The following is a 23,078-nucleotide window of genomic DNA, read 5'->3' as shown; positions in this document are numbered from 1 at the left end:
AAAACACCTTTAATATACTTTAGCTAAGACCACATCATATAACTAGTAAATGATGCAACTTAAAATATTTTTATCCTAAATGATTTTTCACATTTCCACAGAAAATAATCTATTAGTTGCTTTTTATGATAAAATTTACATAAAGTAAAATTTTTTTTAAAAACCTGAACACTGTAGATGAATTATTTTTCCAAATTATAGAGAACATAAACCCACCATTAAACCAATTACCAATGCCTTTGTTTCTGAAAGCTGTTTCCAGTGTATTATATATGAATGCAAACACATGATAATGAGAAATATAATAACTACTTAAAAGCATTTATTTTTGTAGGTAAATATCAAATTTCTCTTCAAAATAAAAGTGTGTATCAATTTATCCTTTCACAAACAGTATAGGAGAGTACCTAATTCCCCTGATGCTGGCCAACATTTAACATCAACCATGTATTTTTTTTTTTTTCTAAAAAGGAGGAATTTAAAAACCAACCAATCATTATTGTCTTAAATCACCTTTCCCTGAGTGGTACACTGAGGTCATGCTTCTTATGTTTACTGCTCATATATATTCACTCTTGCATTAAACTGCCTGCTCAAATTCTGTGCCCATCTACTTGTTTTTTTTTCTTACTGATTTGCAAGAATTTTGTAAAGAGGTATTAAATTATGTTCAATATATTAATCTTCTATTATATATATACATATATAGAATACTATTTCTCAGCTGGGCACGGTGGCACAAGCTTATAATCCCAGGGGCTCAGGAGGCTGAGACAGGAGGATTATGAGTTCAAAGAGAGCCTTAGCAAAAAGTGAGGCACTAAGCAACTCAATGAGACCCTGTCTCTAAATAAAATACAAAATAGGGCTGGGGATATGGCTCAGGGGTCAAGTACCCTTGAGTTCAATTCCTGGTACTCCCACAAAAATAATTTCTCCACAATTTATTACCCTTAAATATTTTCCTCCTTCTGTTATAGAATTAGGTTAATGAATCTCTAAGTACTAACCATCATAGATTGTTGAAATTATTAACACACTGACACTTCTTTTAATTGTTTAAGATACGCTTATGCTACATTAAAATTTAACTTTTAATGTAATTAGACATAATCTTTTCCTTCATATCTTGTTTGTTTTACTGTAAAAGTCTGAGATAGAAAGGACTTCCTATATTTTATAATCAGTGATTAAAAAAAAAGATACACAGAATAACAGAAACAAACAAAAGCAGGGATTTAAGTATAAATAAGGATTAGGCAGAAATAAAATGGAAAAATGAATATCAGAATAAAACTGAGTTATTTTTCAGAAATTTCTAGGTCAAGTAGGCAAACAATAGCAAATTTGAAGACAAGAATTAACAAACTTGAACAATTTATAAATTTATAATTTACATTATAATTTGAAACAAAGCAATATATATTCTTTTCAAGCAAATATGGAACATTTACTAATCTTAGTTGTATTCTGGGAAAGTGTTTCCTACCCCTGCCCCCTCACCGCAAAAAGCACCTGCTGGGCTAGAGGGCTCAGTGGAGGCCCCAGGCTCAACTCTCAGCACAAAACAAAAACAGAAAACAAACAAGTGAAAAAACAAAATGGAAAGTATATCCTGTCTATGTCAGATATATCAAAGTGCATAAATGCATTCTATTGTCATGTACAACTAATTAAAACAAATTATTATTTTTTTAAAGACCCACCATCTTGTTTAAAAAAATCAGATTTCAGCTAGGAATGCCTGTAATTCCAGCGAGTTGGTAGGCTGACGCAGGAGAATCACAAATTTGAGACCAGCCTGAGCAACTTAGCAAGACCCTGTTCTTAACATAAAAACTAAAATGGACTGAAGATGCAGCTCAGTGATAAAGAGCCCCTGGGAAAGCCCTTGTATTTTTTTTTTTAATCAGATTTCAGAGCTCTGCTCCAGACAAATTAAAAAAAAAATGACTCACCCAAAATGAAAACAAAACCCCTAAAAACAAACAAAAAACAATTCACACAATCCACAAAACACACACACCAGTATGTGGGAGCCATGACAAGACAAATTAAGAAAACTTAACTTTTGTTTATTCATTGAGATCGTAGGGACCTCTAGTGGTGAGAAGAAATTCATATACATGAGGGAAGTTTAGATTTTATGTGTCAGCTGCTGGGAAACAGCTTAAGCTACTATCTTTACCTCAGGAGTATATACAGCAGGAATAGCAATTTCAAATGTATATGAGCACTGGGGAAAGCAAGGGAGACTCAAGAAAATAGGACATAGGTAAATGAGAAGAAGATTAACATTAAACAGGGATGAGAGGTGGGAGGGAAAGGGAGAGAGAAGGGAAATTGCATGGAAATGGAAGGAGACCCTCAGGGTTATACAAAATTACATACAAGAGGAAGTGAGGGGAAAGGGAAAAATAATACAAGGGGGAGAAATGAATTACAGTAGAGGGGGTAGAGAGAGAAGAGGGGAGAGGAGGGGAGGGGAGGGGAGGGGAGGGGAGGGGAGGGGGGATAGTAGAGGATAGGAAAGGCAGCAGAATACAACAGACGCGAGTATGGCAATATGTAAATCAATGGAAGTGTAACTGATGTGATTCTGCAATCTGTATATGGGGTAAAAATGGGAGTTCATAACCCACTTGAATCAAAGTGTGAAATATGATATATCAAGAACTATGTAAGGTTTTGAACAACCAACAATAAAAAAAAATAACAATGCCATCTAATTAATCCATCAGTGGACTAACCCACTAATGAGGTCAGATCCTTCATGCCAATTACTTTCCAAGAGCCCTACCTCTGAACTTGGCTGCGCTGAGGGACAAGACTTCAACACATGTGACTTTGGGGGACATTTCAGATTCCAGTCATAACAGGTACTCTGGAAATAGGTTTTTCTAAATTAAAAACTAAACTTTGAACAAAAAAAAAAAAAAAAGAAATACATATGGCTTTCATTATCTAATTTTTATTAGGGTACAAAAAATTTCATTTTACTCTTCTCTAAATTAAAAAGTGGAAACTAACATTTGTCTTCAATATCAAGAGGTAAGGAACAGCCACTGTTCAGGCCACACATAAGAGAATCCTTGGCAGTGTTGCTAGATCTTTAGATTTCTCCAAATAAATAAGACATACATATCTTTATGTGACAACTCCAGATCTTTAAATGTTTGTGTGTTTTTTTTTTTTTTTGGTGGTGTGCTGGGGATTGAGCCCAGGGCCTTGTGCATGTTAGACAACACTCTACCAAATGAGCTCTATCATTAGCCCCCAATGTTAGTAACATTTTAATTAATGAAAATGCTGTATTGGTCAGTCATTGTCAAACCAACTGACATGCCTCAGGAACCATGCAGCTACCAGACTCCCAGGTTTATAACTAAGGTTATTAAAACAATGTGATGCTAACAATGGATTAGATATAAAGATGAACAAGAAAGAAAAGGTAACATTTCAAAGTTATCAGAATAGGAAGAACTATTCAATAAAGACATTGAGCAAATTAGTTAATATGAAAAAGGGTAAAATAAAATCCAGACAAATTAAAGGCATAAAAGACATAAAAACTAGAGATAGCATTGTGAATATTATCTGCCTTCCCTTTAACATAAACAAAGGTAAAAATCTAAAAAAACAAATTCAGGAAAAAGTACTTACGTATAAAAGTATTAATACCTTTAATACATATAAGATGAAAACAGTTAACATTTCAAAAGGAAAAGAGTCAATGAACAATCATACAAATCAAAACTAAAAATTGTTCAACCTTATCAGTAACAAAGAAAAGTTGTTTTTTTTTTTAAATAGGGAACTTGGTTAGAATTTAAAAATGTTCATATGTAGTACTGCAAACAAGAGAAAGGTGGACAAATTTCTAGTGGGTGAATAAATAAAAAAGCAACTGGCAATAACTATCAAAAGATTTTTAAAATGTGCATATCCTGTATCTAACCATTTTTGTTTCTAGCAATTTCTCAAGGAAAGCATATATGTAAACATATATACTTAAAAGAAAGCTGTTTGAAAATACTGTTAGTAAAATCAAACTTCAGAAAGAACTAAACTTTTGCCAAGGATTGATGAAAATAAATTGTGGTCACTGTATTAATGATACCAGCTTATCATAAGACAAAAAGCTTTTTATAAAAGCATAGTCATATTAATGAAGCTTAATGTAATTGTATATACCCCTCCCTCAACATGTGTATTATTCATAGGGGTGTGTGCATACTGTTGTGTGTAGAGAGAAACACTGGAAGGTTGTAGAATAAATTGCTAATCAGTGTTTCCTCTAAAGGGGGTACCATGATTATGGAGGTTTTTTACACTGTGTGTTTTTTTCATAAAAATAAAAAAAATGTTCATTTTAAAAAAGAAAAAAGATAGGCTGTTTTTATTAAATTTTACCTGGACTATTCAATTTTATTTCTAACCACATGCAGGCAGTATTACAACGAAACATAAACAGTATACTAACATTAAAAATCACTAGAATCAGAGAAAGCTATTTGTATCATGGCAGGGAAAAAGGAGGTCTTAATATTAGTAACAATGTCTTTGGATTCAATGCACAATCTCAGAACAAAACTGGAAAATATTTCAGCTGACTTTCCAATTTGGTGCATTACTTAGAACATCTTTATAGCTACACATACGAAAGAAAAGGTAGCTTAATATGTTGGTTTAAATTGTTAAGTGCAGAATGGTGAATCTCTACTTGTATACAACCAGAGAATTGAAATGTTGTGCTCCACTTGTGTATGATGAATTGAAATGTATTCTGCTATCATGTACAACTAAGTAGAACAAAAAAAAAAAGAAAAAGAAAAAGAAGAAAATGTTAAGTGCAGAAATCTTATCTACCAAAAGATATAAACATTTACCGTGATTTCAGCTGAACCATTCACAAAGGGAAATTCAAGTGTTCTAATTTTCCCGATAAAGAGTGGAGTATCAGTGTCTTCCTCATGAAAACCTTTAATGGTAGCTACTATAGTGCCAACCAAATTTATTCCAGTATGATTGCCATATTCATCCTTAAAAGAAATAGAAAATAACTATTAGTTATTGGTTAGAAGACTAAACCCAGGGAAGGACATGTAGGAATCAGAAATAAGACACAATATTTATAGAGCCCCAGCAAGAAATTATCCTCATCCTTTTAAACTCAAACATGGAATTCAGTCCTAAGTTTGTGGTCCACATACAGGAAATAGTTCCAGAAACCATTTAACCAGAGACAACGGTTTCTATTTCTAATACAATGGTTCCTAACTTTCTCAATTATAAGAACTCTCATTTAAAATTTCATATTATGTATCTTAGCATCTACTGCTGTGAAAAAGTCATCACTAACAAAAAGGTATTATGAATTTATAGCACTTTTAAGTTGTTTTCTAGTAACTTCAACAGCATCAGACCTGTGAAAATTATACTCTTCAGGCAATTTTTGGTGTGCTTATGAATGCAGACACTTGAAGTACTTACATGTCACCATTTACCCTGACAAGATGTTTGGGAAGAGAAGTTAGAACCACTCACTTGTCTAAAAAATGGGAACATAAACTTTTATAAAAGGAGTTAAGTATTGAACCAGCCATATTTTCCATTAAGATATAGTCTCAACTACTGTGTTTTTTCTATGGTGCTGAGGATCAAACTCAGGGCTTTTGCATATGCTAGGCAAATGCTGGCTACATACCCAGGCCCTCGATTCCGCTTTTTATATTTTTGTTAATATTTTTAGCAGTTTCGTTGCTGCTTACTGAACAGGTCATCAGCAGCCTTGAGAAGCTCTGATTTTCTTCCTTAAGGCATTTTGTCCCATCATCCTAGATGTGTAACACTTTAAAAAACTTAAAACATAGTATATAATATTATAATGTATTGAATATATTAACTAATATCATTTCCAACCTTTTAATGTACCTGTGTCAATTTCATTTAAATATTCAAAGAACCGAAAATTTGGAACTAAATGGATTAATAACGATCGGTTATCAGAGATCTTTTAAAAAAAAAAATGTAACTATCTTTGTCTACCTCTTCTGTGAACCAGGCATTGAGAAATCAATATGGTTCACAAACCTTCACAACACATACATGAAATAGGAAAGGTTAAGGCAGAAATTAGAGAAATGCAAATTAAAACTACACTGAGATTCTATCTCACTCTAGTCAAAATGGCAATTATCAAGAATACAAGTAACAATAAATGTCGGTGAGGATGTGGGTAAAAAGGTTTGCTCAATACACTGTCAGGGATGAAAATTGGTGCAACTACTATGGAAAGCTGTAAAGGGATTCCTTAGGAAACTTGGAATTAAACCACCATTTGACCCAGTTATCCCACTTCTCAGTACATGCCCAAAGGACTTAAATTCAGCATATTACAGTGATGCAGTCAAATCAATGTTTATACCAGCTCAATTCACAATTGCTAAGCTGGGGAACCAATTGAGTTCAGATGAATGGATTAAGAAAATGTGGTATATATACACAACGGAGTATTACTCAGCCATAAATAATAATTATGGCACTTGCCAGTAAATGGAGGGAACTGGAGACTATCATGCTAAGTGAAATAAGCCAAACTCAAAAAAGCCAAAGGCTGAGTGTTCTCTCTGATGTGTGGATGCTGACACATAGTAAGGGGAGGGAAGGAAGAATAGAAGTTCATTAGATTAGACAGAGGAAGGAAGGGACAGGAGAATGAATCGGATATAACTTTCCTATGTCCATATATGCATACACGGCCAGTGAAACTTCACATCATGTTAAACTGCAAGAATGGAATCCTAATTATGCTAACTTATACTCAATGTATATAATGTCAGAATATACTGTTATGTATATCTAAAAAAAATTAAAGAAAAAGTAGGCAGATTTCTGCATTTTGAGTCAGTTATTAGTATATCTGAATTTATTTTATTTACAATGTTATGCACTCTCTAGTCATATCCAAACACAAAGATGCTTAAAAATATTAATTCATCTGCACAAGTTTTCCCTTTAAGCTTAAACTCAATAATGTGACTCTACAACAACTTTTGCACCCAAACATCAAAGACAATTTTTTCTTGTTATCCCTTTGTAGTTTTGAAAGAAGAATATTACCGTGATACTGAGGCGTAAATCTTTGACCAAGGTCCTACTGGCAACTGAGCGAACATTAGAAACAGCTGGAGTAGCTGGCTGAATTTCAGGAACCAACTTCACAGGCTGATTAGGTAGAACATCAATCATAACCTTATAAAACAAAAGAATCATACTGAACAATAACATATTAATGCTTTACCATTTGACAGAAAGACAATAAAAAATGATGGCATATACTAAATTAAATATTACCATCTAAAATTCATTTTCATTAATCTCTTAGAAGGAATTTACTTTAGTGGTACAGATACACAATAGAATATTACTCAACCATAAAAAAGAATGAAATTATGCCATTTGCTACTAAATAGATGGAACTAGAGACGATCGTGCTAAGTGAAATAAGCCAATCCCCCCAAACCAAAGGCTGAATGTTCCCTCTGATATGTAGATGATGACTCACATTAGGGAGGGGGTAGTGGGTAGGGGAGAGATTCTCCAGATTGCACAGGGCAGAGTGGGGAAGAGGGAAGGGAGGAAGGATGGGAATGACAGTAGAATGAATTGGATATAACTTTCTTATGTTCCTATATGAATACATAACCAGTATAACTCCACATCATGTACAACCACAAAAATGGGAAGTTATACCCCATATATATGTCAAAATAGATCCTACTGTCCTGTATAACTAAAAAGAATTAAAATAAACAAACAACAAAGTGAAGCCACCCCACACAAGCTTGCCCTGTTCTGCATGAGGCCATTTCCCTTCCTGCCTCTCTACCATGTTGTGCTGCAGCCAAAGGAGCCCTCACCAGGTGCCAAATAGATGGTGTGGTCCGATCCTCAACTTCCAGCCTCCAAAACTGTGAGCTAAATAAAACTCTTTTCTTTATAAAATACCACACCTTGGGTTTTTGTTACAGCAATAGAAAAAAAAAATATACTGTCAAAATATTTTTCTCCTTCCAATTTTCCCAGAGTTCTTGCAGCTATGTGTGGTCATGCAAGTAGTCACTGTCAATAAAGTTTGAGGGAATGGTGCGGATCACTTCTGGGCAAGTTTCTTTTCTTAAAACTTTAAATTCTGAAATAACTAAATATTCATAATAATTTGCCAACAAATGCACAGGAAAAAGGCTTGCACTCTTTAGTTACTCATCTACAGTGGTATCCTGCATAACTATAACACAACATTAAAATCTACATGTTAACACAGAATATATTTAGATGTGTGTGGGGGGCAACTCATTTTATCACATGCATGACTGTGTAACTGCCAACCCAATTAAAACACAGAACTATCCTGTCACCCATGCTACCCTTTTACAATCACAACCTCCTGCTCCTTGCCCTAAATTTCAATATCAAATCTGCTCTTAATTTTTACATTTTTTTAAAGTTTCAGGAATGTCTATCCAATTGAATTGGACAGTTAAAAAAAAGTAATTTACTTAAAAAGTTCAGAATAAAAGGTATGCCATATTAATTTTTTAATAAAATAAGCATCTAAAAACAAACTGAGAAGCACTTAAAGAGTTTAAGTATTTTTTAAAAATTCAGTACATTGAAAAAATTAAATAGAAATGACATACGTTGGAATTAACTTGAACTTCACTACCTAGTATACTAATAACTGAAATGTCATCAACTAAAAATTTCTCATGTATGATTAACATGAGCAACTTTACCATGATATACACCTCCCCCTTATTCATAGATTTGTTCTCAGTAGTTTCAGTTGCCTGAGGTCAACCGTGGTCCAAAAGTATTAAATGGAAAATTTCAGAAATTATCAATTCCTAAATTTTAAATAATTTTTAGCTGGACATGGTGCCACATGCCTATGATCCCAATTACTTGGGAGGTAAAGATAGAAAAATTACAAATTCAAGGCCAGCATGAGCAACTCAGCAAGACTCTATTGCAAAAACAACAAAAACCAACCCACACATGAATCAACTTTTTTTTTTTTTTAAATAGAATACTGCTAAAATTGTTCATGTGAATCTCCTGTTGTATCTAGTTTATAAACTAAACTTCATTTTAGGAATGTATATACAAGAAAAAAAACAGTATATATAGTAGTTGGTACTATGCATGGTTTCAGGTACCCACTGGGGATCTTGGTATGTGTCTTCAATAAATAAGGGGGGGAATACTGGATTTATACCTTGCATCCAATAATTAATTCACTTTTCAACTAAATACTTTATTCATAAACTATGAGAAAAATGTAAAGTTAATCAAAATATATAAAGAAAGTAAGCAAACCTGTTCGCTGCTGAGAACATTTGTTTTATCCATCATAAAACCAAACTGGATACAGTATGTCCCCACTTTGTTAGGAATTACTTTATCCCTAGATTGAAAAGGAAGTGGTAAGGTTTTTGACAATTAAGAAATTCAAAGCATCAACATTTCCTTTCACAAAAAGTTAATTAATAGTAATAAGATAATTACTAATATTATATTTGTCTTCATTTGTTCAACAAATATCGTATATTAAGTTAAATCCCAAGTCCCCTTTACTTGTACATTCTTTCACAAAACAAAGGCTCTGGATATAATAAGAATGGAAATAGGAATACAGTAGCAAGCACACAAAATATGATAAAGTATATAGGTCAAGTGAATTTTGTTTCACTTCTACATTATAAATTTCCAATGAATGGTTTTATATTTCAAAATTATGAGTCATCTTGCTTATCTTCTATGTTGCTTTATTTTCTATTCAAACAGTTGTCTAAATATCTGACAATATATCCAAGTTATTTACTGTAATTTGATTTCTTAACTAATGTTCCTACTAGGAACACAAACATAGTTATACTTTAACCCAATGAAAATATGAATGAATAAATGAATGAATGAATGATGTTACAGTAAAAATTAAACAAGACCTGCTTCCAAATGGTCTGTCATGATGAAAACAGCCATGTAAAAAAATGTTTGTTGGAAGATGCTCCAGAGTTAACAAAGCATAAAGAGGACTCAGTATCATATAATAAGATAGGATAAAAACCCTGGTAGATAAATTTCACATATAAAGCTGCTTTATTCCTGGGAGAGAATTCTAGGAACATAGGTAGACCTAAACTAGACAGGCTTTCAAGGGAAATGCAAATTGACAGAGACAAATATAAATCTTCTCTGGGGAAAGATTATTATCCCAGGCATATATTATTTCCATACATATTAATAAATAAAAATGTCTGATACAATAGCAAAATAATAAAGAGGCAATAAATAGACTAAAGTATCAATAGAACAAGAGAAAATAAAAAATGACCTATAGGAACTGTGCAATGACTATTACTACTCAGGTTGATAAAAGACAAGACTAAAATGCTGACAACTGGACCTTTAAAAAAATGTTAAATGTAAGCCAAGAATAGTTTTAAGCGCCTTGTAGTCCCAGACATTCAGGAGGCTGAGGTGAGACGACTGCTTGAGCACATGAGTTTGAGACCAGCCTGGGTAACAGAGCAAGACCTTGTCTCAAAAACAAACAAACAAAACCCCTTAAATGTAAGTATGAGAAAAAAAAAGTCAAATAATTGAAAGACTATGTAACTCAAAAGATGGAATTAACAGCAAATGAAATCCTACTGCATATGGAATTAGTTACCTGAAGATAGTTCAAAGTCAATAGTATGAGAAGACAGAAAAGAATGGAAAATAGAGAAAAGACAGTAACAGAGCACACTGTGAAAAAGGCTAACAAACTTACAAAAGAAACACCTGATGAGATAGTGATTGACAACTGTTCAAAACTAAAGACAACACAACCAAATCCGAGAGACTAGGATACATGCTCAAAAGAACTCCAAAGAAAATCAAGTCAGGAGAGATTTTTATGTGTGTGTACAACACACAAAGCAGAAAGAAAGGAGGTAATAAGTGGAAGAAGAAGAAGGAGGTGGGGCTTCCATGACAATGGCATTACTTCTTGACTTTAGTAGAGGGTGCACATTCACTTTGGGCAAAATCACAATGCTGCTTATCCTGCTTTTTGTATTTCTTGGGTACTGTATCTCACTTAAAAAGATTAAAAAATTAAACAAGATTATATGTACAACCCCAAACACAGTTTGGGTTAGGAACACAGACGCATTAGGAACCCAAATATTATTTTCATTTACTCAAACACAATTAATATATGTAAGTATATATTAAACAATGATAGAATGTGATAATTTTTTAATGAGGTAAAATTCATAGAACATAAAATTAACAATTTTAAGACGTATCATTCATTGATAGTACATGCACACTGTTATGTAACTAACCACCTCTACTTAGTCCCAAAACATGATTGTTTTTAAGATTTATTAAAATGGATGGAGGGCTGGGGTTGTAGGTCAGTTATAAGAGTGTTTGCCTCACACGTGTGAGGCATTGGGTTCAATTCTCAGTACTGTATATAAATAAATGAATATAATACAGGTCCATCAATAATTTTAAAAAATTGAAAAATAAATAAAATGGACTTCTGAAACAGAGAGTCTCAAAATAAAATTTTCCTCTCTAAAAAACAAAAAATTAAAAAGATTAAAAGGTTTCTTCAAACTGATGCTTTGGGTTGCTAAAATAAGACCTAACTGAAAAAAACTACATATTTTGGAATACCATAAAATAGCCCAATTCTTGCATGTTAATAGACTTCATATAACAATTTAACAGATTGAAAAGATAGCAGTATGCCCCTTTTAGAATGTCTAAATCAGCTTCTGTAATAATTTGGGTATATTTAAAAGACTGAAGGCAATGTTGGTCCAAGGACAGAGGCTGGTCTGAACATTCTGCTGTTGGTCTGTCATAGAAAATTATATAACTCGAGTGTTCACGATCATTGATAGCCACATTGACATTGCCTTGACAAGTATACATTCAGTGGATATTTTTTATTTTAAACAAAAAGCATCAATCTATCTATCACTGATTGAGAATTTTTAGAAATCTAAACCTGGTCCTTTATCAGTTATGAAAAGGCACTGAACAAACTAATAATAATCATTTTTTCCTCCACTGACATTAATGTAAAGAACTTACAAAGAAACCTTGTGAGGGAGGGGAAAGAAAAAAGAAATCTTAGACACAATCCTTTCAAAACATTTTTCAAATTTTAGAATGGTGGTCCAGAATGAAGGAGCAACAGATCAAAGTCACATAAACAGTAGAAGCCAGTCCAATCTTACTTCATAAAATCTTAGAATAAAAATTTCCTATATAATAAAAAACCATACCTTGATAATATAAAGGAAGTCTCATGACTTTCAAAGTTTCTAATACTGATATTGGACCATCACAAAAATCTTTCCCCAAACCATATTACAAAAGTCTATTAAAAACAAAACAAAACACATCTTCCCCCGCGGCCCCCCAAAAAACCTACCCAATAACAAAATCATAAATTACTTTCCTTAGATAAGCAGGCAAATGTCTCTAAGGGAGAATTACTTTTGTAATAAGTCAGGCATGAAAATGACTTTAAAAATACCTGAAATAGAAGCAACCATCTTCCTTGTCATTATCTTTTATTTTATTACAACTAAATGTTTCTGCCTAGAAAGGAGAGAAGGAGAAAAGGGAAAAAAACAAAGTCAATTCAGAACGAAAACTTACACATACACATGTATCTTTATAAAATATGCAAGACAATGAAAAAAGTCACAAAGAAATATCCATTAAAATGTATATAGCAGGGGCTGGGGTCGTAGTTCAGTGGTAGAGCACTCACCTAGCATGTGTGAGGCACTGGGTTCAATCCTTAGAACCACATAAAAATCAAATAAATATACTGTGTCTACCTACAACTAATAATATTTTTTAAAAAAGGTATATAATAGATCTTTATACTGATGACAATATTTTAAAGTACTAGCAGTTTCACTGTCTTACTGGTATAAATTGAATGAGTGAAGACCATGGTTGCTGAAACCATGGTAACTTTTGGGACTATCAAACAAGCTAGTTTCTAAAAAAGATAATGTGATAAACTGTAAATGCTGAAGTGGATTATGAAAATGGGACATTCTGACAAATTTTAAAATTTAGTTTCCAATTTGATATTTATCTCAAATTTTTACTATCCACTATGGAAGCCAATAGCTGTATGGAGCTTAATTATTAAGCATTCAATATATAGCTGGTCTGAATTGATAAGGTTTAAGATAGAAAACAAATTGCAAAGAAATGGAAAAAGAATGTAAAGTCTCATTAATAAATTTAAAAATACTGAATACATGCTTAAATGGTAATTTTTCATACTTTTGATATTTTATGATTAAAAGCAATTTAAATTAATTTTACTTATTTCTTTTTACCTTTTTAATGTAGTTACTAGAAAATTTAAATGCCACCTATGATATTTATACTGAACAGCAATGTTCTACACCCTCAAGCTCTTCTCCCTATGTTTATCTGCCTTATAGTTTATCAATCTTTTTGCTCTCTCATTTTCTATGTTAACCCTTGGTGATATTTAATGGCTTTTTCTATTTTACAAAATAGTGTAAAATATCTTAACATGATAAGAAAAATCACAATGTAAGCTACTGTATTTCAATAGCATCAACAAGCTACGTGCAATGGTGTGCACCTATAATTCCAGCTACCTGGAAGGCTGAGGCAGGACTGGATGTTTAAGAAAGATCAGCCCTGACAACATAGTGAGAGCCCATTAAAACAAACAAACAAAAAAAAACCCCAATATCTTCAACACTTAACTTTGAAACATATACTGATGCACATTTTTTAATCCCAAGTAATAGAGTATATTAATTTTCAATTCTCAAATATAGACATGTTGCATTTTACACTAGAATTAATTATAACTTAAATGTAAGGGCTATTTTTAACTTTTAAAAATGGTTCCCATTACTCACATTTGCCGGTGGTCGGTTCATACTGCTTACCAGCTTCCACATTTTCATGGAAATACGTGCTGGGTTGATATTTTTAATGATACTGTCATCTTCAGAAATAACACTAACCATAAAATCTGCCATGATAAACATAAACATATATTTTACTAACTGCAACAGAAAAAAACTCTAGTACTAAATCTGAACATCAAGTTCTCCTCTAGAAATCTAAGAAATATCTTTGCTCCTAATAAGCCCTTCACTTATTTTTAGTCCACCATGCTATAAATTCTAGCATGCAACACCAAAATGGCCAGATTATGTATAGTCAGCAATTTAGAACTAGGTCAGTTGGCCAGGTGTGTTGGCACACACCTATAATCCCAGAGGCTGAGACAGGAGGGTGGCAAGTCCAAAGCCAGCTTCCTCAAAAAAGCGAGGTACACTAAGCAACTCAGTGAGACCTTGTCTCTACATCAGTATAAAATAGGGCTGGAGATGTGGCTCAGTGGTTTGAGTACCCCTGAGTTCAACCCCCATACTCACCCCCCCAAAAAAGAATTAGGTCAGTTGGTTAAAACATATGCTTTATGTATTCTAAGAACAGAATGTTTACTTTATATGACTTTTAGTGGTGTGTAATAGCTAAAGTTTTATTATATATAATCGTCTCATTATATTTACCATTTGTAATTTATTTGGCACCTATTAAAGTTTTTAATTATAAGAAACCGGCTTTATTTCCCCCAAAGAGATTTAACACAATCTATAAAGCTGTTATAAAAGGCAATGTATATAGCATATGCAATTCATTAAAATTATTGTTAAAACATTTAAAATCTAAACTTTTTGGTATGCTTCTCTTTTAGTGCTTATAACTATGTTCAGGCATTTATCCCTTCAATAAGAGGAGTTTTCCAGAAAATTACCTGTATAAAGCAATTACTAATTTCCTTTGGACTTAGCAAGAGCTACACCATGTTGAAAATTTCTGCTTACCCACTGTATTCATTGAATACTTTAATATTAATGACTGTAACTAGGAGCCCAACATAGTAAACATTTGTTGTTCTGAAATATCTTAAATCTTGATGTGATGCTATTTCCACCCAAATTAAGTTAAGTGGCTGGTTCTGGTTCTGATGGGTATAACATCACAACATATTTAGTGAAACAGAGCTCCATAGTTCTCACCATTTACTTCTTATTTTTTTAATAGAATTTCATAACTCAGTGTACAAATATCAACTGAATTGCTTGTCTCTGGTTATCAGTTTATATATGAACCTTCAGCTCACTATTAAAGGACACGGGACAAAGAGATAAAGAGTAGGCACAGCAAAAGTGGTAAGTATTTTGCCATTTAAAAGGCAGTGACATGCATTATTTTTAATCATACTGAGGACTAAACAAATAATTTATTCCACTGATGTTATTACAAGGAAAATTATAGTTACAGTTTTATTTAAATACTGTCAAATACTCACCAGTGAAAACACCCCCTGCTAAAAAGCAAGCATCTTTGTCATATTTAACATTGAGACGAATGGGTTTCTCAGGGTCTGGAAGAATCATTAACTTAATTATAGGTCCTTCTATAGTACTCTTGTTATAGACAGCTTTAACCTGCATAATATGTTCTCCCCTAAAAACAAAAACAAAAAAAAATTAAGGGGGCAGGGAAGGGTAAAAATTCAAATTACATTAGTTATGACCTAAAAATCTGAAGACAATTTATGCAAAGTTTTAACTCTTTTAGGGAATCTTTTTCTACTCAGTTCCACCTCCTGTCTTAACACTAAAAAAAGGATGGTTATTATTCTTAACCTCAGCAAGTAATAAGAAAAATCAAGATCAAAGATGGCAGATTAAAGTTACCCTTTATTTACCCGCTTCTCCATGAGACAGAATCAAAACCACTGGAGAGCATCTGTTTATTGAGGTAGGTGACTGTGGATAGTAGTCAAGAAATGTGGAGAAACCCAAAGACTTTGGATAGTTGAACAGAGGTAAGATAGAATACCCTAGAGCATGCTCCTTGGCAGCAAGTGGGGTAGAAGTAATGAGGTAGAGTTCAAGTGAGCAGCACTAGTACAGATTTTGGCACTGTGCAGACAACTCCATTTTGAACAAAAAGAAAACCCAGAATTGTCATAGCAATCTGGTTCTGGAAAAGTTCCCTGCACTTTGTAGCAGATACAGTGTTATAACAGGGAGCCATCTTGAGTAGGTCTTGTCTGAGTCTGCCTCTCTGCAAGTGTAAGGCCTCTATATTTTACTGCCTCCTTGGAGCCCACAGCAACATTACCTCACTGACTTAGTGGGTATCTGCTTTGAAATTCAGTTTAGACTCAGAGCAAAGCCACTGAAATAACACCTGAGAACTCTACAGTGGTGGGAAACAGATCTGTGATGCTAAAGGGAAGTTTAAGGAAACCAAGATAATTTCCCATTTAAGACTAGCAGCTTGAAATGCCAAAAAAAAAAAAAAAAAAAAAGTGTAGTGTGATTGTGTATGGGAGTTGTCTCAGAACCCAAGAGTCATGGGTAGTGGATTGTGTGGGGCCCATCATTGCCCCCCTGCCCCAACCTGGACTATTATAGGACCACAGCGTCTCTCTGCCCTCCAAGTAGGCTGAAAAAAGTGCCAGGGATCCTAACATGCTGCAGTATTTAAATCAGGCCTGTCCTTGAAGTGCACAGAGCGAACAGTTATGGAGCATATCACTGTTGGAGGAGTTCTGCAGTTCTCTCAAGTTTGTACAGATGTGCAGGGAAGCTGAGATGTATTTCAACTAGCTCCAGCCACAAACCAGTCCAGCTGGTCACCCAGAAAGCAACACAACCAAATGAAGAGGATAAGACCCTTTCAGGCTTTGCTTTCTCCAAAGGGCTAATAGCCTAAGACGGCAAGGAAAGAAGCTCTGAAAATCAGCAAAGATTGTGATTATCTACTCTTGCATGCACAATTGATCACTTTAGCAAAGAGAAAAACTTTTTTAAGACTTTTTAGGTTATCACTGCATTGTGTGTATGTGTATTCTCTCTTCTCATTTTAATATTTTTTCCTTTCATTTTTCTCATTTAAAAAAATCATTTTTACTTTACAAATACTTCAATTTTTTTATCCTTTTAAATTCTTCTTTCAAGGCTGTGGCTGTGGCTCAGTGGTAAAGCACTTGCCTAGCATATGTGAGGCACTGGGTTCAATCCTTAGCACCAAGTAAGAATAAATAAAATAAAGGCATTCTGTCCATACACTACTACAAAAAAAATTAATAATTCTTCTTTCCTTTTCCACTTCTTAAAATTAATTTTATCTATTTTTTTTAATTTTTAAGCTGTATATAGACACAATAACTTTAGTTATTTTTATGCAGTGTGGAGAATCAAACCCAGTGCCTCACACATACCAGGCAAGTGCTCTACCACTGAGCTACACCCTCAGGCCTAATTTTATCTTCATTATTATATCTTCATTATTATTTTAACTGTTTATTCTATCTTATCTTTTCTACTTTCTTTTCTGTTGTTGGTGCTGTGGTTGTGGTTACTGAGTTTTTAAACTTTATTTCTTTATCTAGTTTGCTTTTATTTAGCTGATGTTATTGTAGTTTGCCTTCTTTTTTCTATGTCATGTTGGGGATAAAGCCTCATACTTCAAGTACGTTGGGTGGATGCTCTGCCACTGAGCTATCTTCCTAGTCCGAGTGAGAGATGCAGCACTTTACTCCACACATGACCCAGTCCTGTGGCAGGTACTTCAACTTAAAGAATAGGGGAGATAAAAATCTCCACCTGATGACCGAGCATAAAGGAGGCAAAGCAAAGTGGGGACCTGAAGTCCTGTTTCTATATATTCACTCTCTTAGGAAAAGCAGAGAGAAATAACACAAAGGTGTACATATACCACTTGAGAACACTTTGGTCACTACCTCTAAATCTTCTGTGCAGTTGTAGTCACTCAGTTTCCCCACCAAAGCCTCCTCTCCCTGGCCATAGGCAACCACCTTTTGTCTCTGTAGATTTGCCTATTCTATACATTTCATTAAAAAAAAAAATGGAATAAAAAAAGGTTGTGGACATGGCACCTATGAGGGACCTTGGCATAGATTGCTTATATAACCTATCAGACCAGATGCTGCCAACAAGACCAAAGGAATAACCACAGAGGTTGCATTGCATATATTCAGCTATCCATATCACTCCTGCCTATCAGAGGATGCCATTCTTGCAAGACCTATAGGGAAAGCATGGCCTCAGGCTCTTACAGTGTCAAAATCCACAAATCATAGCTAAAGAAGTCACAGGAAAACAGCTCTATGAAGGTCAATTGGAATTAAACTCAACACTACACAACAAACAGATATCCCAGAAGCGCATCATCAAGATTAGGCTGGCCATTAAGAAAGCATAAAAATATGATGTGCCCCTTAAATTCCTAATTTTCTGGCAACTGACTAAAGATACTGAGTGAATAAAGTGCTGGAGAAAAAATTCAAAAGCATGATTTAAAAATGATCAATGAAATTAAAGAGAATACAAACATACTGTTAAATGAATTAAGAAAGACTATTCAGGATATGAAAGAGCAATTCAATGAAAAGAATTTTTTTTTTTAAAAGGAACAGAAACTTGGAAATAAAAAGCTAATTAAAAAAGAATATCACAGATTAAAATTATTATTATTCAGACAGTAATAAAGAAAAATAAGAAAGAACAGAACATACGTCTATGGGACACACCACTACAAGATCATATATATATGTATAATTGGAATAAACAAGGAATTGAGTTATAGGAAAAGGCAAAGAAAACCTATTCAGTGAAACAGTAGCAGAAAATTTCAAAAATATTTGGAAAGATATGGATATTCAGGTAAAGGAGGCATTTAGAACTCCAAACAAACATGACTAACAAAGGAACTTTCCAGGACAAATTATAGTTAAACCCACCAAAATACAGAAAAAAGAAAGAATATTAAAAACTTCAAGAGAGAAGCATTAAGACACATATAAAGGCAAACCCATGAGAATAACAGCATTTTAAAAAGAAACTCTAAAGGGCAGGAAGACACGAAATTATGTATTTCAAAACCAGAAAGAAAATAAGTTCCAACACAGCTTACTATATACCCAGCAAAGCTATCGTTTAAAAATCAAAGGAAAATGAAGACCTTTCAAGATAAGCATAAATTAAATGAATTTATGATTACTAAAACCCAACATATATAGAATACATTTCATATCTGGTGCAACCACTCTGAAAAACAGTATGAAGATTCCTCAGAAAACTTGGAATGGAACCACCATTTGACCCAGTCATCCCATTCCTCAGCTAAAACCCAAAAAATCTAAAATCAGCATACTAGAGTGACATAGCCACATGATGTTTATAGCAGCTCAATTCACCATAGTTGAGCTATGAAACCAACCTAGATGCCCTTATATATACAATGGAATATTACTCAGCTATGAAGAAGAATGAAATTATGGCATTTGACAGTAAATGGATGGAACTGTAGAGGGATAATGCTAAGTGAAATAAGCCAGTTCTCCCAAACCAAAGGTCAAATGTTCTCTCTGATATGTGGATGAAACCTATAACAAAGGAGGGTAGAGAGGGGAAGTATAGAAGTTCAATGGATTAGACAAAGGGGAATGAAAGGAAGGGAGGAAGGATAGGAACAGGAAAGACAGCTCTGGACAAACATAAGGTCTCCCCAACACCCCCTACCTCATAATTTCCTATGCTCATATATGAAACTCCACATCAACCACAAGAATGGGATCAAAATTGTAATGGTTTGCACTCCAAGTAAGTACAATGTATCAAAATATGCCCTACTGTCATGTATATCTGAAAACAATAAATAAAAAATACATACTTATTTATGCTCAGAAAAGGAAGCAAGTTTAATACAATCACAAGAGCATAAGAATGAATAAACCTCATTAGAAGAATAGATAGAAAATAAGCAATTAAAAAAGACTCAGATGGTTTAATAAACCATCAAACCTCTTCAAAGGAAAAAATGAACACAGAATATTCAAAACAACCAGAAGAAAAATAACAAAATCACAGAAACTAGTACATATCTTTCAATAATAACCCTGAACACAAACGGTCATACTTCTCCAACTAAAATATGCAGCCTGACTGATTACATTAAAAAACAGGAAGAGGCACAGCCTCCTCCTGCACGGTAGGCAGACCACCCCAACTGAAGAAGGGTCCCAGCCGCCCATCTCAGCGGTGGGTAGACCACCCCAACTATAGTAGGGGCCCAGCCGCCCGACCGTGCAGTCACCGGACCGAGCTCTAGACAAACATAAGGTCTCCCCAACACCCCCCACCTCATCAAACACCTTATGAGAAAAACTGATGGAACTCATCTTAAAAAACCCCACCAACCCTTAAAACCCATCAACCGGTAGGCGTGGCTACCAGCTCAGTTCTGCAGCGGATCAGGCACCTGGTTTACATCTCAGAGAGTAAGAGGAGAGAGGCCACAGGTGGAAGCTCAAGTCATCTCACACTGACTACCACCACCACCCTGAACGCAGAGACTCAAGCTAGGAATAGACACCACCACCTATTGGAAGAAAAGAAAACAGAGTTCTGAGAAACATTTTTTTTCTTTCTCTTCTCTCTTTTCATCCATTCATCCAGTCTCCTCTACTCTTCTCCCTCTGGTCCTCACAACCTCAACAGATGTGAAACCAAGAATTGTGTATGGAAAAGGTCTTTAACTACTGAAAAAAAAGAATAATATAATATAGAGGAATTGCATATGCCCCACCTCCTTCCTCCTTTTATTTCTTTTCTTTTTTCTCTTATTTTCTTTTTCCCGCTCTCTTTTTTCTCTCTTTCCTTGTTATTTGTTTTTCTCTTTCTTACTCCCTCTATCCCACTTGCAACCCCCTAAATTTTACTATTTATAAGTAGGGTAATCTTATAAATACAGATAGGAGTTTGAATCTAAACATTCTTCCATAAATTACCCATCTATTTGTTAGAACTCTCCAAAGTTGCTAAGTTAGATTAACCCCATACCCTCACTCCTTTCCCCCTAAACATAACATCCTACACCTGAAATTCAGTTTTCTTCATGCTACCAGAAACAGTATGCCTTTCATAAAATTAATGACTATATTTGTAAATGATAATTGAAACCAACATTTGTTGACATAGAGTCTAGCTATAAATGTAGTAATAAGGAAAACATGTGCTTAGATGATGTACTATTCATATTGGGAACTGTTAACATTGTCTTTCTCCACAAAAGGGAGACTTTGGAACTATACAGGAACAATATAAATATATAGGGAAAAAAATTAATAACACAACAGTTTCACAAAGCAGAAAGAAACGTGAGCAGTATGAAAAGACAAGGAAAGAAAGCACCACAAGCAATGCAGGTCAACTCAACTTTAGAAGAGGTAATATCTGCAGCAGATGGAATGTCAGATAAAGAATTCAGGATATACATGCTTCAGATGATCTGGAGCAAAATCAGACAATGAAAGATCACTTTGACAATGAATTACATAAACAAATCCAAGAAGCAAAAGATCAATGATACAGGGAGATAGAGGTTATTAAAAAAAACAAAAAGAAATCCTGGAAATCCAGGAAGCAATAAACCAAATTAAAAACTCAAAAGAGACTATTACCAGCAGAGTAGAACACTTAGAAGATAGAACACCAGACAATGAAAACAAAGTATTTCAACTTGAAAAGAACATAGACAGCTTAGCGAGAATGTTAAGACACCATGAGCAGAACATCCAAAAAATATGGGATAACATAAAGAGACTAAACTTAAGAGTTATTGCGATACACGAAGGTATAGAGGTCCAAACCAATGGAATGAGCAATCTGTTCAATGAAATAATACGAGAAAACTTCCCGAACTTAAAGAATGAAACAGAATTCCAAATCCTAGAAGCCTACAAGACGCCGAATGTGCAAAATCATAAGAGATCCACACCAAGACACATTATAATGAAGATGCCCAACATACAGAATAAGGAGAGAATTTTAAAAGCTACAAGAGAAAGGAAGCAGATTACATTTAGAGGTAAACCAATCAGGATAACAGCTGATCTTTCAACACAGACTCTGAAAGCTAGAAGATCCTGGAACAACATATTTCAAACGCTGAAAGAAAATGGATTCCAACCAAGAATCGTGTATCCAGCGAAATTAAGCGTCAGGATGGAAGATGAAATTAAAACCTTCCATGATAAACAAAAGTTAAAAGAATTTGCAGCTTCAAAACACCCTTGGCAAAACATTACAGGAAGAGGAAATGAAAAATAACAATGAAAACCAACAGCGGGAGGTAGTAGAGTAAAGGAAAAAACAAATCATGTTAAGTAACATAAATAAACAAACATGGCTGGAAGTAAAAACCATATCTCAATAGTAACCATAAATGTTAATGGCTTAAATTCACCAATCAAGAGACACAAGGCTAGTAGAATGGATCAAAAAAAAAAAAAATCCAACAATATGCTGCCTACAGGAGACGGATTTAATAGGAAAAGACATATACAGACTGAAGATGAAAGGTTGGGAAAAATCATATCACTCATATGAACCTCGGAAGCAAGCAGGAGTGTCCATACTCATATCAAATAAAATAGACTTCAAGCCAAAGTTAATCAAAAGGGATAAAGAAGGACACTAAATACTGCTCAAAGGAACCATACACCAACAAGACATAACAATCATAAATATATATGCCCCAAACAATGGTGCAGCTATGTTCATCAAACAAACTCTTCTCAAGTTCAAGAGTCAAACAGACCACAATACAATAATTATGGGAGACTTCAACACACCTCTCTCACCACTAGACAGATCTTCCAAACAAAAGTTGAATAAAGAAACTACAGAACTCAATAATACAATTAATAACCTAGACTTAATTGACATATATAGAATATACCACCCAACATCAAGCGGTTACACTTTTTTCTCAGCAGCACATGGATCCTTCTCAAAAATAGACCATATATTATGTCACAGGGCAACTCTTAGAAATTATAAAGCCTCCTATCTGATCATAATGGAATGAAACTGGAAATCAACAAT

At 34.1% G+C, this 23,078-nt stretch overlaps 1 protein-coding gene across 2 annotated transcripts in view; it reads right to left on the bottom strand.

Moving 5' to 3' along the window:
* The window catches only part of Smchd1 (structural maintenance of chromosomes flexible hinge domain containing 1), a 154,982-nt gene that overhangs the window by 23,242 nt on the left and 108,662 nt on the right, over window positions 1–23,078 (bottom strand). For both annotated transcript variants that reach the window (XM_026394534.2, XM_026394535.1), the window contains exons 32-37: window positions 15,464–15,621; window positions 13,998–14,113; window positions 12,611–12,675; window positions 9,382–9,469; window positions 7,123–7,254; window positions 4,890–5,042 (exon numbers count right to left, since the gene is read on the bottom strand). In XM_026394534.2, coding sequence (XP_026250319.1) covers window positions 4,890–5,042; window positions 7,123–7,254; window positions 9,382–9,469; window positions 12,611–12,675; window positions 13,998–14,113; window positions 15,464–15,621 — 712 coding nt within the window. The remainder of the gene's footprint in view (window positions 1–4,889; window positions 5,043–7,122; window positions 7,255–9,381; window positions 9,470–12,610; window positions 12,676–13,997; window positions 14,114–15,463; window positions 15,622–23,078) is intronic.

Source organism: Urocitellus parryii, chromosome 13, assembly GCF_045843805.1.
Source record: "Urocitellus parryii isolate mUroPar1 chromosome 13, mUroPar1.hap1, whole genome shotgun sequence".
Taxonomy (NCBI): domain Eukaryota; kingdom Metazoa; phylum Chordata; class Mammalia; order Rodentia; family Sciuridae; genus Urocitellus; species Urocitellus parryii.
Note: the sequence above shows the minus strand (reverse complement) of the source record. Positions and strands in the feature narration are given on the sequence as shown.